The sequence below is a fragment of the Sinohyriopsis cumingii genome, chromosome 9 (assembly GCF_028554795.1).
Source record: "Sinohyriopsis cumingii isolate HCF-2022 chromosome 9, ASM2855479v2, whole genome shotgun sequence".
NCBI lineage: Eukaryota > Metazoa > Mollusca > Bivalvia > Unionida > Unionidae > Sinohyriopsis > Sinohyriopsis cumingii.
Window position 1 is genome coordinate 24,963,793 of NC_142969.1, and position 18,478 is coordinate 24,982,270.

Consider the following 18,478-nt stretch of genomic DNA (forward strand, 5'->3'; position numbering starts at 1 on the left):
GATGGCTAATTGATTTATTATTTTTTTTTACTCTAGTATCATTCTCAAATCTAGAAAGCAATAAAAATTACCACAGATGCTGATTCTAGTGTACAATCTGGTAAATTCAAGCAGTTAAGCTGATATATTTTGCATGGTTTGAGACTATGCTCCTGATAAATATGTTTACAGACAGACATAGCGATAGCTGTATGACCCCTGTATATGGAAGGGGGAAGGGTAAGTGATATAAATGTATCACCTTAATGGAAAATTGTTAGCTGCATTGGCATCAAAACCATTGGCAGGCCCTCCATTGTCAGTTGTGAACATAATGATGGAGTTGTCGATCATCCCACGAGATTTCAAAGCAGCAACAACAGATCCAACAGAATCGTCAAGGGCTGCCATCATACCTGTAACACCAGGAAAGGACTTTCATCAATATTTAAGAATTAAATAATCTAGTAAAAAAAATTCCATACCTTAGTGTTTATTAGACATAAATGTGTGACTTGAGTGTAAAAGACTGCCTTCTTGCACTGGCATTCAGCACAATACAATTATACAGCATTCCAGCACACTATATTTAGAGGAGCACTGCACCCTGCCTTAATTATGAGTGCTCCTCTATGTTTTCATTGTGTTCCTTACGTTTTCTTTTGTAAATACCCATCTAAGTTTGGTAAATCCCCTTCATTTCTCCATTAACAATTTTAAATTTTACTCGGATCTATCCGAATTCAAAAACTGTAGTCAATTAGAAAACATTTGGAGATCTTACAAACTGTTCATTGTATTGGATGGCACATGAGCAAAAGCAGTCAAGTCCATGGCAAGTGTGGATGATGCCAATTCCATTTAATAAAATGCCCAAAGGCAAAACATTTAGGAAATAACTAGCCAGTGAAAAAATGTATGAAATAAGTGAACACAGTTTTATAAGTATATACCGTATATACTTGCCTAAAAGGAGAGTCCAACTGCGAACTGTACAGACCGAGATCTGTCATTGCAAAATGTGCCAGCAGATCTGGATCAACTCTGTTTGCAAGGAGTAATCAGTAAAACAAACAGCATAGACCCTGATCTACCAGTGCATTATATGATGGCAGACCACAGTTTTTGATTGCAGTTGGGTCTTAATTTATATACAAGTATATTCAGCATGTTACGCTTGCAAAACATTTTAAACATGAAATGATTCAGCCTGTTCTGGCATATGGACAAGCTGTTGTTGTTGTTGTTTTGGGTTTAACACCATTTTTCAGCACATGATACATGGCAGCCAGTATAACACAGGTGGAGGAAGAACCAATGATCCATGGGAAGCTAATGGCAAACTTTCTCACATACCCACATTGTCTGCGCTCAGGACTTGAACCAATGCAGAGTGTGGTGAGATAGCAGTGATTGGTAAATGCTAGTACTTAAGACCATGTGGAAAACCTGAGAACAGCATTTGTAAAGACAGCAACTAAAAAAGATCTAGATCACCCTTAATAGCTGTTTAAGAAGATGTATATGAATGTCATATTTACTAATGCTATAAATGTCATATCTACTAATGCTAGATGTTCAGCAAAGGAAAATGTTTAAGGTTACACATGAGTCTATTGATAAAATACATCACAATATTTTACCTAGTGCAAGTGTATGTTATAATCACACTACTGGAATCAATTTTCTTGTCAAAACATTTAAACAAAATAATTAGATTTATGATGTATGTTTTGGATGACTTGTTAAACCTACGAGGTACCCTCAGGTGGCATTAAACTATTTTTTTTGCCCCGTTTGGCACCCATCAATTTTAGTTCAAGCTTGACTGGCAGTATAATTTATCCAGTGGCAATGGTGGCAGTACTATACTAGCATTATACAAAAGTCATGTAGTGTAAAATATAAAGAGTTTGAGAGGAAGCCACAGCAGCTCAGTTAGTAAAGAAAGCATCAGATGAATGTATGTATAAAGTTTCATGGCAATCCTTAGAGTTGTTGTTGTTGTTGTAGGGTTTAACGCCATTTTTAGCATATGATAGGCTATACATGGCGTAGTTTTGTTAAAACTTAAAAGCCCCATGGCACTTTATCGACCAGTAAGTCACCTTAAACAAAGGATATGGACTGAAGTAAAACTGAGATCCCTATACCTGTTGTGGAGGGGGCCTGACCAGTCCAAAATTGTTATAAGGTCCTCAATACCATGCAATATTTGTTTATACTGACTTTTATTTAATTCAAATGTAAGTCCTAACATAATTATTAACCTACCTGCAAACAGTCTACGGTGGTAGTTCTGTATGTGTGGGAACCTGTCCACATAGCTTTGTGGTGCCTGGAGTGGATCACCTTCTGTGTTGCCGCTATGAACAGCCTGATGTGGTAGATACAGGAAGAGTGGCTGAAAATAAGCAGAGTTCATATTATGAGTGTTACAGTATATGGACATGCAAAGCTAAAGAAATATTAAAGTATTAGAGTATATGGGCATGTCTAGCTAAGATATTTACATGTATTACAGTATATGGAGATGTAAAGCTAAAGAAATGTACAAGTATTACAGTATATGGACATGTTAAGCTAAAGAAATGTACAAGTATTACAGTATATGGACATGTTAAGCTAAAGAAATGTACAAGTATTACAGTATATGGACATGTTAAGCTAAAGAAATGTACAAGTATTACAGTATATGGACATGTTAAGCTAAAGAAATGTACAGCATATGGAGATGTAAAGCTAAAGAAAAGTACATGTATTACAGTATATGGACATGTTAAGCTAATGAAAAGTACATGTATTACAGTATATGGACATGTTAAGCTAAAGAAATGTACAAGTATTACAGTATATGGACATGTTAAGCTAAAGAAATGTACAAGTATTACAGTATATGGAGATGTAAAGCTAAAGAAAAGTACAAGTATTACAGTATATGGACATGTTAAGCTAAAGAAATGTACAAGTATTACAGTATATGGACATGTTAAGCTAAAGAAATGTACAAGTATTACAGTATATGGACATGTTAAGCTAAAGAAATGTACAAGTATAACAGTATATGGACATGTTAAGCATTACAGCATATGGAGATGTAATGCTAAAGAATAGTACAAGTGCATCAAGTACAAGTACATGACTATTATATAAATACAAGTATATGGCTATTTAATAAACACAAGTATATGGCTATTATATAAATACAAGTATATGGCTTTTTAATAAATACAAGAATATGGCCCATATAATGGAAGTAAATGGCTATTTAATAAACACAAGTATATGGCTATTTAAAAAAAAGATGGTTATTTAAAAAATACAGTCAAGTATATGGCTATTAAATAAATACAAGAATATGACTATTAAATAAATACAAGTATGTGACTATTTAATAAATATATGTATATGGCTATTTAATAAATATATGGTTATTAGATAAACAGAAGTATATGGTACTTGTACACTGCTGTCAATAAATAGCTACAGCATTATGTCAGGTAAAAGCTAGATCTTTTCTTCTCAAAGATCAATCACTTACAATGGAAATCCCCCTTTGAATATAACGATAAAGTAAAACCTCAGCTGTGAAAATGGAAAAAAAAAACAATCTTCCCCATCAGAAGAATATCTCCAAAAATTAAGTATCTGTACCAACCAAATTTTCATTTTCTTAAGAACCACAAATACTAATAAATGACAAAAATAAATTAATTTCTCGTCAAATCTCTTGATTAAGGTCACACATGCAACTGGCAGATATCAGTTTTGTTAAGCAGGAAAACTTTTATGTAGTTAGATGTGCCATGTATATACTCAACTGCATGTCAAGTCCAACTGCAAATTGCAAAGACCCAGATCTGCCATCACATAATGTGCCAGCAGATCTGGGTCTATGCAGTTTATTAGTAGCAATAAGAACAAAATAATAAAATAATTATCTTTCAAAACATTATGTGACAGGCAATCAGACTATATGTTGATTGCAGTGGGAAGCAACGTATACACTAGCTTATATATAGTATATACAGGTGACCAATCTATAAAGTTGACTGTTATACAATGTTTGGCAGCAACTGAAAGGTTCATAATAACTGGCCTATGAGTCTATGAGATATCAGAGTAACTATAATAACTGCCCAATGAGTCAATGAGATATTACAATAAATATAATAACTAACCAATGAGTCTATAAGATATTAAAGTAACTACAATAACTGACCTATGAGTCTATGAAGTATCAGAGCAACTATAATAACTGACAAATGTGTCTATGAGATATCAGAGTAATTATAACTAAGCCATGAGTCTATGAGATATTTGAGTAACAATAATAACTGACCTATGAGTCTATGAAATATCAGAGTAACTATAATAAATGACCTATGAGTCTATGAGATATTAGAGTAACTATAATAACTGACATATGAGTAAATGAGATATCAGAGTAAATATAATAAATGACCTATGAGTCTATAAGATATCAGAGTAACTACAATAACTGACATATGAGTCCATGAGATATCAGAGTAACTAACCTCTGAAACATTATGATTACTGATGATGCTGACAGCCTCCTTTGTGAAGAGATCAGTGGAATAGAGGTTTGTCTCATTCCTTAATACTTCCAGGTTCCTCCGCCAGTCAAGACCCCAATATTCCTACACAAAACAGAGACAACAATAAAAATATCAACACTTACTTCTGAATACAAACATAACTATGCAATGATAGGAGATAAGAATATCAAACAAAAATAATAACATTTAAAGCGCCAAAATATGACAAGATTCAAGGATATTTGGTATAGAGATCATTTTAGAATCTCCTTGTTCTTTTCGTCATGGTCTCTCTTGCTTAATAAAAAAGCAATTGCCAAATTTCACACTGTAAATCTAAGCTGGCAAACAACACTGACAGTACAACCGGAAATATCCAATAAAACAGATATCCCTGCCAATAGGATGCAAATGAAGTGCAAAGTTTCAAGTCCAACTGGGACATAACTTTGCCAAATTTGTCTGTAAAATATTTAAAATCAAGCCTGACCAAAAGCTTCTTAATATAAAGCCTCATACTAATGTTGGTTTTAATCCATGAAGTTTCTCCAAAGTAATGGAGTGGAAATTGATAGGCAAAGCTCTAAGTCGTCAAGGGCCATAACTCCAAATAAAATTTTGGCTGGAAAAAGGTGAAAATCCATCTTCATCTAAATCTTCATACCACATCTGATTTCAAACCAGTGAGTCCCTTAAAAAGTTATTTTGCAGTAACTGATGAGCTAGGTTTTATGTAAATCTTTGGGCTATAACTCTGTACAATCTATCTCATATAACCTAGGTCTTTTTGATGTAAAGCCTCATACCAAATTTTGCTCAGATCAAAAAAATCTTTCAAAAGTGATTAAGTGGAAATAGTCAAGTCAAGGGGACATAACTCAATCAATTTTTTCCCATAAAATGGTTAAAATTAAAGCTGACCAAAGTCTTCATAATATAAAGTTTCATATTAACTGACATTTCTTTAAGTCAAAACTAAAGGGTAAAGGTTCAAGTCAAACAGGGGTCATAATGCCACGACTTTTTTCTGGAGAAAGATCAAAATGAAACTTAATTTAGGTTTATGAAATGTTAAACAACATACCAAATCTGGTTTCAGGAAACTAAAGTGCAAAATTTTAAGTCAAACACAGGCCATAACTCACTGAAACTGTGGAAGAGAACAGAAAATCAACCTAGACTGATATATTCTTAAAAATCAAAATGTATGCATCCTTTAAATTTCTTGGTTGAACAATGATTTAATTAAATGAAGGGCATGATTTGAGTTTACTTCATTAGATGTGTCTTTCAAAAAGAATGATATAACCAGTCACTAACGTTTGGTGTACCCTTAAATTTTATCCATTTCAAAAACATAGTAATGCTAAAATGGCAATGTAGATTTCCTGCTAAATTTTCAGCTTTAATCTGGCACAATAAACTACATGAATGTCATTAAAAACTATTAACTGACAACAATCAAATGTCAGAAACCATTTGCAGAAACCATACTTATTCTGATAAGCATATTCAATGCAATGTAATTTCATGTTAGATGTAGCTTCTCAGATGAATGGACATTAATAACTTATGATTATTTAATATCATTTAGAATAAACAAAACTGACACATACCCAGCCCTTGACTGTCAAGACGATTCACATTTGAAATAGGTAATCCCTTTAATCATATTTACTCAACTTCATGTCAAAACATTGTCCAGTGAGTGCACATACTGCCCAGAGCGGTCAGTTCCAATAAACAGATACTTCATAATACTTCACCATGTGGTGTTAATTTGCAAATGACCTTCTACACAATGAATAGTCCAAGCTTGTGGGCATAGGTATATTACCAATTACAGTCATTAAAAAAATGTTGAAATTTTAATTAAAAAATGGAATTTAATAACCCAAAAAAATGCAAGTTGTCGGAAGAAAGATCTGGTGCAATGAAGAAGAAAAAAAGAGCCAGCCATGGGGAACATATGGCATGGAATGGTACCAGTCTAAAATTGCTTTTTGAAAACACTAACCCGGACTACCAGAATGCCGCAACTGGACTATCATATAATTCAATCCAGTAACCCAGTGGACTACTACATGGTATAATGAACTACTCTATATTTCTTCCAAGCATAACATCAAAACTACTTAAAAAAATAATAATAATTCTTGGTGACAGATATGAAGGTCAAATAGCTGTTTCAACTTCAAATGCCTTCTCTCCCTTCATCTGGGCAACAAAATTTAAACAGGGTGACAAGGGTTCTTTTCCTGGCAGCCTCTAGGGCTATAATCTGACTTTGACATTAACATTTATCAGACTCTGTGATATACAGGTATGTTTTGTCCCTAAATAGCTTATCATAATATCTGTATAATACACACACACAAGGTCAATAAATGAGGGTTAAGTTCTTTGGTTAAAACCTGTGACCTAAATGTTCATGAAGCTGTTGGAGATGACAACAATATGTTTTTGTAAACTTATCACCATGTCTCACATTCCACTAAAGTGGATTAGACAAATTAAGTGTACATTAAAAGTAGGTGCAAAAAAAAAGACAATTGTTCTGCTCAATGCTATTTACACAGAAAGCATGAAAGGGTGGTATTTTTTTTGGCTTCTTCACAAAACTCATATATGTCTATCCAGATTGTACAGTATCTAAAGTGAGATTAAAACAGCAAGCATGTCAGGATGGAATTGCACCAACAACATCAAAGGTTAAAGCTGAAACTGAACAGACAATTCTACATACAGACGTGACAGACAAGGGTAAGAATACATACCCCTTACATATATTCATTGCAGAGCATACATAAAAGGTAAAAAAGAAAAACTCTCTTACTAGGTCAGCTTCATAGGTGTGGTCAAAGTAGTCTTCACATCCCTGGTAATAGCCATAGTGAGACTCAAAACCTCGTAGAGTGGGAAGATACTGCTCCGCAAACATTCCCAGGTGCCACTGACAAAATAATAAAATAGCTACATGCAAAACCAATGCTGTCAGCTGTTAGGTTATATAAATATCTAAATGTACTGTGCTCTCTCACTATAAAGCCCCTCACTATATTACTTCCCACTTATGATGAGGTAAGGTCATGGATCCAGGTAAATGGAAACATTTTATTTTATTTTATAATTGCTATATACTTAGTTTCCTTTCATTTGGATTTTGTTCTGTGGTGTAGAGAATCAAATATAATGTGATATCAGATAAATAAATAGGCCATACTTCCTTTGCACATTTAAGACACAGACTTCTTAAGTATACCTCAGTATAAGGGCTTTCATGTGCCATAAAGGAAAACAATATAATGAGGGAGAACAGTGTAATAATGGAAAACTGTATGAGAGGCATTCATGGGCACTGTACATAAAATGTATTACCATGTTTACGACATGTTTTAGGATGGCAAGAAATAACTACTTTTTTGTCATCTGAAGACATTAAATTCTTTAATTAGATGTCCGAAAACAAACGGAAAGATAAATTTGTGCCCCCCCCCAGTCTGTAATGAAGTTATCGTTAGCTCACATGACAACGTGCTGCCACAAAGTAGTATTTTGTCTAACACCACAGAAAGGATAATGAATGAAAAACAGGCATTACTAGCCAATTTTGTCTCTTTGATACATGTCCATCCACCAGAAAATGCAGCCATATATGTATTAGAGCCACAATTGTATTCATATTTTCCAAAAGAACCGCCATATTAGTAATCTTGCAATCCACAGTTTAACCCTCTGCTAATCAGTGATCATTAAAATCTACCGTACAAAAGCAAGCAAGATTTATTTCTGTGTAATTAAGCTATTAATACAAACTAAATAAAAAGACTTTTGAATTATAATTCTGAAGACATTTATGACAGAAACATTTTAGTATCAAGAGCAGAAATACCAGTACACGTATATGGCTAATCTTAGAGCACCAAAGGTGAGAGGCTCAATATGGGATGAGTGCTTACGCACGCCTAGGATGGGTAAAAATAACAAGTTGTAATATACGAGTTGGTGTGATTAATATGTTGGTATTTTTTTTTAAAAAAAGTGATTTATTTGTTGTGGTTCTTGCTTCTTTTTTCCCCCACCTAACTGAGGGTAACTTCAAAATGAGCAGAGCTTGCCGACTCAAAACAATTGACTGCTTAAAGATTGTTCTGATGTATGTCAGAGATTTCAAGGTGTCTAGGTGATAATTGTTAATAAAATAACTTGTGGGATTTCTTTGACAGGTGTGTTCAAAAATAAAAGGCAGCGATCTGGATTTTGTTAAAAGAGCCCACTATGTACCGAAGATCTACAAATAGGTTTATTACCTGTATAATAATAACTATGTTTAAACTGTGGTACATAATGCCTCAGAGAAAAAGCGTTTGTTTTAGCAACCTAATGAAGCCAACTTTGTATCAGCTAAATTAATGGCAAACACATTGTGAATTTTACTTTTAAAACAACACAGCAGATCGTCTTAGATTGTTTCCAAAAACGTAAGTTGTAGAAAAAATTAAAGCATAGCAAAGTCCAAAAATTATAAGGCATTTAAATATTATATTTGCCCCCCAAAAACAGTGTCCGAAAACAAACCGATTCTGAAAACATACTGTAAATATGGTATATACAAAGAGTACACTCTATAATGAGACAGCATTGTATAAAGAGTGTACTCTATATAGTGAGGCATTGTAAAATCTGGAATAGCTGTGGGAATAAGTTCTGGAATACATGGACAAAGTTACAGGAACACATTTTTGCAGAGGACACACCAATCATCTAAACTGTATTAATTATCTTACCAAGAAACTACAGTGATTCAGCCCAACATTAACATTATGGGAACTGTATTAATTCTCTTACCATGATTAATTGTATTAATTCTCTTACCATGATTAACTGTATTAATTCTCTTACCATAATTAATTGTATTAATTCTCTTACCATGATTAATTGTATTAATTCTCTTACCATGATTAATTGTTTTAACTCTCTTACCATGATTAATTGTATTAATTCTCTTACCATGATTAATTGTATAATTCTCTTACCATGATCCTATATAATTTAGCCCAACATTAACATTATGGTTGTTGGGAAATGAATTAATTGTCTGTGCCTATAAATGATGCTCAAAAACAGCTTTCAAAAAGACCACCCTCTTAGAGTAGAGGAATCTGTTACCTTGCCAACCATGTGGGTTCTATATCCCAGCTTCTGGAACCACTGAGGCATGATGGTAATGTTAAGTGGAAGCCCGTATGTCTGAGATGCAAAGATCACACTGTGCTGGAGCCCTTGTTAATAATAATAACAATAATAATAATAATAACAACAATAACAATAGCAATAGGCTGCCAAGGCACATCTCCCTGCTTTTAACTCCATATTCCAACCATATATTTAACCTCCATCACCCCATTCCCTAGTACTCATACCTACCTTTAGATGGTGACCCAGAGAACACAATGAAAATATTTTCACATATATAATGCATTTGTCTTATAGGCAGCTTATAAAAGAGTCTGAAAATATTTGAAAATTCACTGTAATTGAAACTGTTGCACACTTGACACCTGGAACCCCAGAACATGAGCAAGGTCATACCCCTCGCACAGATGGTCATAAATGTGGTAACCCAACTAGTTTCATGAATTTACACCCAGAGGTTCAGGAGATGTGCTAACAGCCAGCCAGAAAGACAATCAGAGGGTATAACAATATCCCTGATTAATTTCTTTTGTTTTAAAAGCATGGAAATAATAATAACACAATGAGTGTATGTGTGATTTGGATTTTTAATGTAGCTTTAAAAAAAATTCAGTCAGATTGCTACGAAGTCTATAGTGTGGCAGTTTATAGTGATGTCTAGCACTGGGGCATCATGCCGCAGACATGTAGCATCATGTCCTACCCATTCACATCATCATGACACCAGGCCAACCAGTCTTAATACTTACCTCTGAATGCTGAGTGCCTAGTGAGGTAGCTGGTAGTACCATTTTTAGAAGTCTTTGGCATGACTCTGCTGGGGTTTGAACCCAAATAACACAATGAAGAAAATGGAGAGAATTGCATGTAGTAACATCATTTATTTTGCCTGAATTTTTATCTCAACTATCTGTCTATTCATGGATTTGCATTCAATAATGGATAAAGACACAATTTAATTAAAGTACTGCTTATACAATTTAATTAAAGTACTATATATACAATTCGATTAAAGTACTGTACATACTAGCTTATAAGTCAAGTCCAACTACAAACAGCATATCCCTGATCTCACATCACATAATCAAGTTCTGTTCTGTTCAACTGATTACTCCTAAAAACCACATAGACCCAAATCTGATGATGTTATATGTCACAGCAGATCAAGGTCAGTGCAGGTTACAATCAGACCCAGATCAGCCAGTGCAATATGTGAAGCATATCTGGGTCTGTGCAGTCTGCAATTAGACTAGAATCATAAGTGAGCATATATGGTACAATGTATTGACTACCTGTGTGTATTGGGTGTCTTCCTGACATCAAAGCCCCTCTTGTTGGGGTACAAATTGGGGACACATAGTAATTATTCAGGATGATTCCTCCATAAGCCAGGGCATCAATATTTGGTGTAGGAATCTGATCCGAACCATGGAAGCTGACATCATTCCATCCCTGTAAAATCCAAAAAGAACAAAATTTCTTAATAATGAAATAAGTGTATTTGCATGGCATTTAAGACAACATGAGGCCCAAGTGGGTCAAATATTGCTGACTTGGCATACCATGGTCAAAAAAGACAAATTTAGTGATAAAGTAGGTGCCCTGTGTTGAAAGCCACACCTGTGTCAAGATAATTTCCATTTAATTTGTAAAAATTTGTGGTATCTGACATGTTCTTTAAATACTCTGAGTAACATATTTAGCTGAACTAGATTGTGTACTGGCAACGTTTGTAATAAAGAGAATGGTGTTCAACTACTGTAGGTCTCTACCTAATTTAATGGTCTGATAGATCTGGAGATAATGTAATTCTAGGGCAGCTTTTTTATTTATTTATGTGAGTAACAACTAGCCACACCATGGGGGGGGGGGTGCACCCCAGAAACAAGTTTGATATATATCCAAGATAACATCATTCACATCAAAAACTGATCAAGCTATTCTGATGAAGAAGTTGAAAACTGCTATGGAAGCTACACCATTGATAAGGGAACCACCATGGACAAACTTTTGACAAAGCATGTCATAAGAAACATTCCTAACAAGTTTGACTGAAATTGTTGGCTCAGCCATTCAATAAAAAAAGGTTAAACATTCTTCCATGTGATTGCTAAAGTAAACAGTAGCCTTTCAAACAATCTCCTTAAATTATTCCTGCCAAGTTCGACAAAAACTTCTACAAAAAGAGGTCCAAAATAGGTTTTGGAACAGAAGCCACCCACAACCAAATCTGTATATGCTACAACATATTCCTATAAAATCTGATCAATAGTGGCTAAGCCATTCTGAATACAATGAAACAGATTTTCCAGTTTGGTTACTATGGAAGCAGCATCAATGGTATGGAAGCCACATTAAACATCATTTTTGTGGAGCATGTCCTGAAAACATTCCTATCAGGTCTAACTAAAATTGGCCCTACATTTATATTGCATAAGAAGTTGAAAATATCTAATGAGCTAAAAAAGAATCCACAACATGAAGCTGGAACTTATTTATTTAAATATTTTAAAGAGGTCGTTTCGCAGTTTCATCACCCTTTTGATCTGTCTGTTAAAAATATTGTCTTAAAATGTCTGAATTTTGTTTGAATAAGTACTGAGGATCAATGAATCCAAATCTGTCTGTCCAAACTTTAGCAATTATTTAGCAATAATTCAGGCTGCAAGTTGTATGGGATGATAAGACAAAATTCAGCAAACTTAAAAGAGAATTCAGAATACAAGTAAAATAAAATTGTTGCATAACGAATTAATAAGGGTTATAAAATACTGGTTGTATATAGAGTTTTCTTTGGCCTTTGACCATTGAAATCGAGGACAACAGATCTCCAGGAACTGGAGGGTCCTAGAGAACAGTTGGGGATCCAGATGAGAAAAGTTTACTCTAATAAATCTGACCATAATTGCAGAGGAACCACATTTCACGTTTCATCTTATTCTCAAGTTTTTGCTTTATTCCCAGTCACTAATCAAAATAACAGCCAACCTGGCAAATATATCAAAATAATTAGTTATGTTTCAAAAACATACAGCTTACATATCACAGTGGTTTCCTTCTCAGCTAGAAGCCAGGTGATGTAATGGATACTTTTAATTTACACCTGGCTACTTTGAAAAATTTAATTATTCTGGTTGGGGACAGTCCCCCATACCCTCTGCCTACTTTAGCATCTCATCCTTCAATGTTATATCTAATGGAAGGCCCTGTAGCATCTCACCCTTCAATGTTATATCTAATGGAAGGCCCTGTAGCATCTCACCCTTCAATGTTATATCTAATGGAAGGCCCTGTAGCATCTCACCCTTCAATGTTATATCTAATGGAAGGCCCTGTAGCATCTCATCCTTCAATGTTATATCTAATGGAAGGCCCTGTAGCATCTCATCCTTCAATGTTATATCTAATGGAAGGCCCTGTAGCATCTCACCCTTCAATGTTATATCTAATGGAAGGCCCTGTACCATCTCATCCTTCAATGTTATATCTAATGGAAGGCCCTGTAGCATCTCATCCTTCAATGTTATATCTAATGGAAGGCCCTGTAGCATCTCACCCTTCAATGTTATATCTAATGGAAGGCCCTGTAGCATAATTAATGTTGTCCTACACATCGGTGATTACTTCTTATCTAACTTGGGGCTGTCTTAATTCCAACAGCTACATAAATTGACAAGTCGTAGAATTATTACTATATGTTTGACTGACATTTGTTTCATTTCACACACATACATGCACACACATGCATTCATCTAATTTTTCATCATTCTCACCATCCTGCAATTCAGTACATAATGCATTTCATTAAATTAGAATTATTTTTGCTATACTGTGGTTCAGTACATTATTATGCCACTGGCCATTATAGACACACTCTACCATGTTATATTTGGGTTCCCTGTATCGCAACCATTTAATTTCATTTAATTTTTAATCTTTTTCACTTCTGTAATTAATAATCTTGCCCACTGGGGTACTTTTATAACCTGTTTGAGAAATATACATACAGAGTTTCAGAACATTGAGGTCCAGGGTTAAATAACAGCAGAAACTGCAAGCTTTTTATGTGTTTGACGGGGACAAAGATTTCTCTGCTCTCCAATAATATATGGATTCGTCATACATGAGGTTTTTCAGGAAAACAATATACACATGGATTAGGTGATTCCTTTACTCAACCACTACAATGAAACCCTTTAAATAAATGATGTGACCCTTTGAAAGGACTATACATGTCCTTGACTGATACATCTGAAGAAGGGGCAGGCACTTGTTTTGGTGAGCTAAAATGAAAAAGACTTGACAATACCCACTTGCCATCTACAAATTAACACGAAGTGATGTGGTTTGTAATATAATACCAAGTGATGTAGTTGGTAATATTGCACCCCCCACCAATTCCATGGTATGTAATTATTTTATCCCAAAAATTTGTTCAGCATAAAGTAGTCTGAATTTCCTTTGAACCTTGCCACCTCCTTTTTAATATTTGGACATGTTAGGGTGTAAGGTCACAGCTAGTTGGCCTACTGAAAGTTGGAATTCACCCACACCATTGGCATGGGTAGCTGCTTACTAGCTGGCTTATTAAAATTGAGCGCCCTTACATCAGGCCATACCTGCATGAAATCAACAGGAACATGATTTACATTCTCTCAGAAATTGCAAGTATAACATTTGGTATCTCTTTATCCTACTGACAGACAAGACGAAACTGCATCATCGATGACATTTTACCTGGAACTCACCATCTGCATAATTAGTCAAACGACATCCTTTGTTGGTAAACTAAATCTGACTGGCACATCTTGCCCTGGGATAACATTATGTTGTATTTAAACCTTGCATCAAGGAAGTTTTGCAAATGCATGTTTAACATACAGGCTACCTAGAAAACCCAAAATGGCTGATTCCTGGTGTGGTACATCTTCAGATGAGGATTTCATTCAGCAATTACTGGCTGATGATAGTTATGATGAAAATATTTGTTAAAGTTATGATGGAGATGGGGTACATGTTAACTGAGATACCAGTGATGATTTTGAGCCTGAAATTGGTGTTAAATATGAACCCAATGTACCTGCTGCATGGACAGAACAAGAAGACATGCAGGTCAATCACCATTTCAGCAAATGTAGAAAAGGCAGAATACCAAACCAAATTAAAATACCGACAATTTAAAAGGATGATAGAATTTTCATTTCTTTCCTCAAACAATTTATCCATACGGGATCATATGCTACAAAAATTATATTTCCCTCTCATGGTTTAGATAAACTGAATACAAAAGAATGAAAAAATAAAATTAAGAGGTAAAGATATTTCTTTGATAAAAATACCTCTGTCTGGTGGCTAAAGTGAATCCTGCATGTGATCAAATGGCCTAAAATGATATGAAGTCTGTCTGAAAGTAAGTTGTTATCTTGTCATAGGTGAGAATGGCAAATAAATTGATCATATGCATGTCTATCTGTAATCTGGGAATACACCAGTAAATCACATAAAAGAGCAATACCTACCAAATACAGACCTTCTAAAGACAGAAAGAACATCAAGTTATTATGTGTATTGATAATGTATCATATCATAGGATGTGTATTCTGAATTGTATCGATATGCAACACAGGTGTATCATTTCACCCCTACAGTTAATAATAATGGGGATTTACATGACTTTAGCAATTCCATTGCGGAAAATGTAGTTCAGTTTGGTATATGGATAAACGATTAAACAAAAATTAGTGGTGTTTTTCTTTGCTTTTGCAATGTGATTGTTTTCTAGTAATGTCAAAAATATTATTTTGCAAAAACAATCATGCTTGCTGGTCACTTTCTGCAAGTGGTTCCTCATGACAGTGCATTTATAAAATAAAATTGATCAGTGCATGATGACTGCAGTCACAAATGACAGGTGGTCATTCATAGCAAAGGGTACTTGACAGGTTTAACTGTATAATAAACAAGTTACTGTCTGTGTACTGTATGATATCTTGCATGGACTCATTTTTGAGCAGCCAACTGACAAATTCATGTATCATGTCACAACAACCAGTGATAACAGACCATATAGATAAAATAACCAACAACTTGTATACCCAGTGATAACAGACCATATAGATAAAATAACCAACAACTTGTGTACCAGTGATAACAGACCATATAGATAAAATAACCAACAACTTGTACACCAGTGATAACAGACCATATACATAAAATAACCAACAACTTGTATACCAGTGATAACAGACCATATAGATAAAATAACCAACAACTTGTATACCAGTGATAACAGACCATATAGATAAAATAACTAAAAACTATAATGTTGTCCAGGGAGCCAATTAAATCTATTGTATTACAATATAAGAAATGTCACTTCATACTATGTTCATTCCAAAAATGGGAGCCACAACCATAGTGAGGGTTCACCATAACGAGACACTTTAAAGTGAGGGACCTTTGCATTTATCCAGAGTGTCAGTTAATAGAGGTGTCGCTGTACTTGTATTATTCAAGCAATAATTGTGGCAGCATTAAATATTTCATTATGAATGTGGTGATTCAAAGTTGATCTTGATCCCTGGATGTCAGAGTGATCTAAAGCTCTCACCTTTACCAATCATTGCCATCTCACCTCTATCTAGGTGGGTTTGACTTTCAAGCTCAGTCAATGTGGGTATATAAGAAAACTGCCAGTAGCTTCCCATGCGTTGTTGGTTCCTACTGGAGTTTTTCTTAGGTTCTTCCTCCATTAGTTATACAGGCTGCCATGTATAGCCTATCTTGCACTGTGAAATGGCATTAAACCCAAAACAACAACAACAACAATAAAGTGTACCTATTCTGCTAATGCTATACACTACATACATAAGAAATTCAAGCAGACCCAAATCAATTACCAAATCATCAGCCACAATTACAATAATGTGAGGCCGTGTTGATGCAAATGATACAGTAAATGATTGCACCATCCACAGAATGACCAAAGTAAGGTGATGCTGCCACTTCATTCTGGACCGGTACCTTTCATCCACCATGTAAAACTGAAAAAAATAATTATAGTATTGAGAACACTTATGACTTGTAGAGTTCAAGTAACAAAATTTACATCAAATCAGATCAATGGATATAATTATGTAATATTGCTATTCGTGGTTCTTTTTTTACATCAAATCAGATCAATGGATATAATTATGTAATATTACTATTCATGGTTCTTTTTACTATTATAAACATAATAGTCTAAATAATCTTTAGATTTTTGTTTTGTTAGATATTACTTGAGTATTATATTAACATCTGAAATAATACTGAAGGAACTATTGTGGTGCTTTCCTTCTAAAAGCATTTGCTACAACTGTTTTAAGTATTACCATCAGTGGAACAATATTCATGGGATTTAATCATTATCAACTTAATCATTCATTTTTAAATGAATTACCTCCCCTGACATACAAACATTGCCATAAGGCCAGTGGATCTATACTTTTATTATTAATTTTAGTAAATAAATAAATTACCATAGATCAGACAGCTTGTTATGGTTATTAGTAATGCAAACTTAAAAATAATAGACACCATACCATAGGCAAAGTTGGGGCTTAAAATCTCTTACAGCTAATAAAAAATCTAAATTCTATATTAATTTGTTGACAATAATCCTGCATTAATATGACCACAACTAAATATAAAATTTGATAATTTATTTCCATGCTAGAAGAAATATCATATTTTCTACCAAATCAGACAATGTATGTTTTAATATGACATGAGGTTACTACCAATTATTCACAAAAGAATATGGAGGCAAAATTTAACTCTGAACCTAACCATCAGATTTGGTTCAATATAAACAGGTATCAATTGGGATCTTCTTACCATGTACATAACCTTTAACAAAGATTTGTTATCTAATCATGTTTGATATTAGTGTATATTTACACAACAAGTTCACTGTGATAATTCATATCAGTGTGACACACAAGGTATGCAATACATAAAATATCCACTTACAAAAATAGACTGTGATAATGAGGTATAGCCATCCTGCAACGATGAATCTAATCTGTTGAACGCATATGCATCTTCAATTTAATAATTTCATGACAAGAATACAACATTCAATTAATTATATAATTGTGCTCAAACTACCAATTTATATAAGAAAAACATTTAGTCATTCAGTTCAGCTGATTTCAATATTACATAATAAAACTGCTGACTGTGCAAATTTCCAGATGAATGATTATCACGTTTGCTCAACTCCAGTTCGTAAGTCATGTATAAACTAAGGTATTATTATTACAAGCCATGTTTGATGTCTGAACATGCCATAGGCTTGAGTTAATCTCTTACGCAAGGTTACCGAGACCAGAGAGAAGATCCGACACTTGGATTGGCACAGGCTTTAGATCGAGCAACTTCCCACCTACGTGTTACAAAGACCAGAGGAACCCGTAAGGACCATGGCATGTTGTAAATCTGTCCCCATGTGAAGAGACAGCGAGAAGGACATTGTCCGCTAAGTTTGATTGGATCAGATCAAACAGACATCTGGTGGGAAGTGAGACGGAGGGTGTGGTAACAATTTCAATCCGAATTATAACTTCTAACTAGCAAGCAAAAATTTTGTTCTCCTGGGAAGATTGCTGAGCAAATAGGATTAATGAGAGGAAGCCACTTGTAATCTGGCAGTAAAACTTAGGAGATTCTAAGGAAAGACAAAGCTTCGTAAAGGTCAGTAA

At 34.3% G+C, this 18,478-nt stretch overlaps 1 protein-coding gene across 1 annotated transcript in view; it reads right to left on the reverse strand.

Moving 5' to 3' along the window:
• Positions 1-18,478, reverse strand: part of LOC149791412 (arylsulfatase B-like) — a 30,553-nt gene that overhangs the window by 3,622 nt on the left and 8,453 nt on the right. The window contains exons 2-8 of the mRNA XM_089969950.1: positions 16,634-16,777; positions 11,027-11,186; positions 9,708-9,820; positions 7,375-7,491; positions 4,518-4,640; positions 2,254-2,383; positions 242-395 (exon numbers count right to left, since the gene is read on the reverse strand). Of these exons, the coding sequence (XP_089826076.1) occupies positions 242-395; positions 2,254-2,383; positions 4,518-4,640; positions 7,375-7,491; positions 9,708-9,820; positions 11,027-11,186; positions 16,634-16,771 (935 nt within the window). The 5' untranslated portion in view covers positions 16,772-16,777. The remainder of the gene's footprint in view (positions 1-241; positions 396-2,253; positions 2,384-4,517; positions 4,641-7,374; positions 7,492-9,707; positions 9,821-11,026; positions 11,187-16,633; positions 16,778-18,478) is intronic.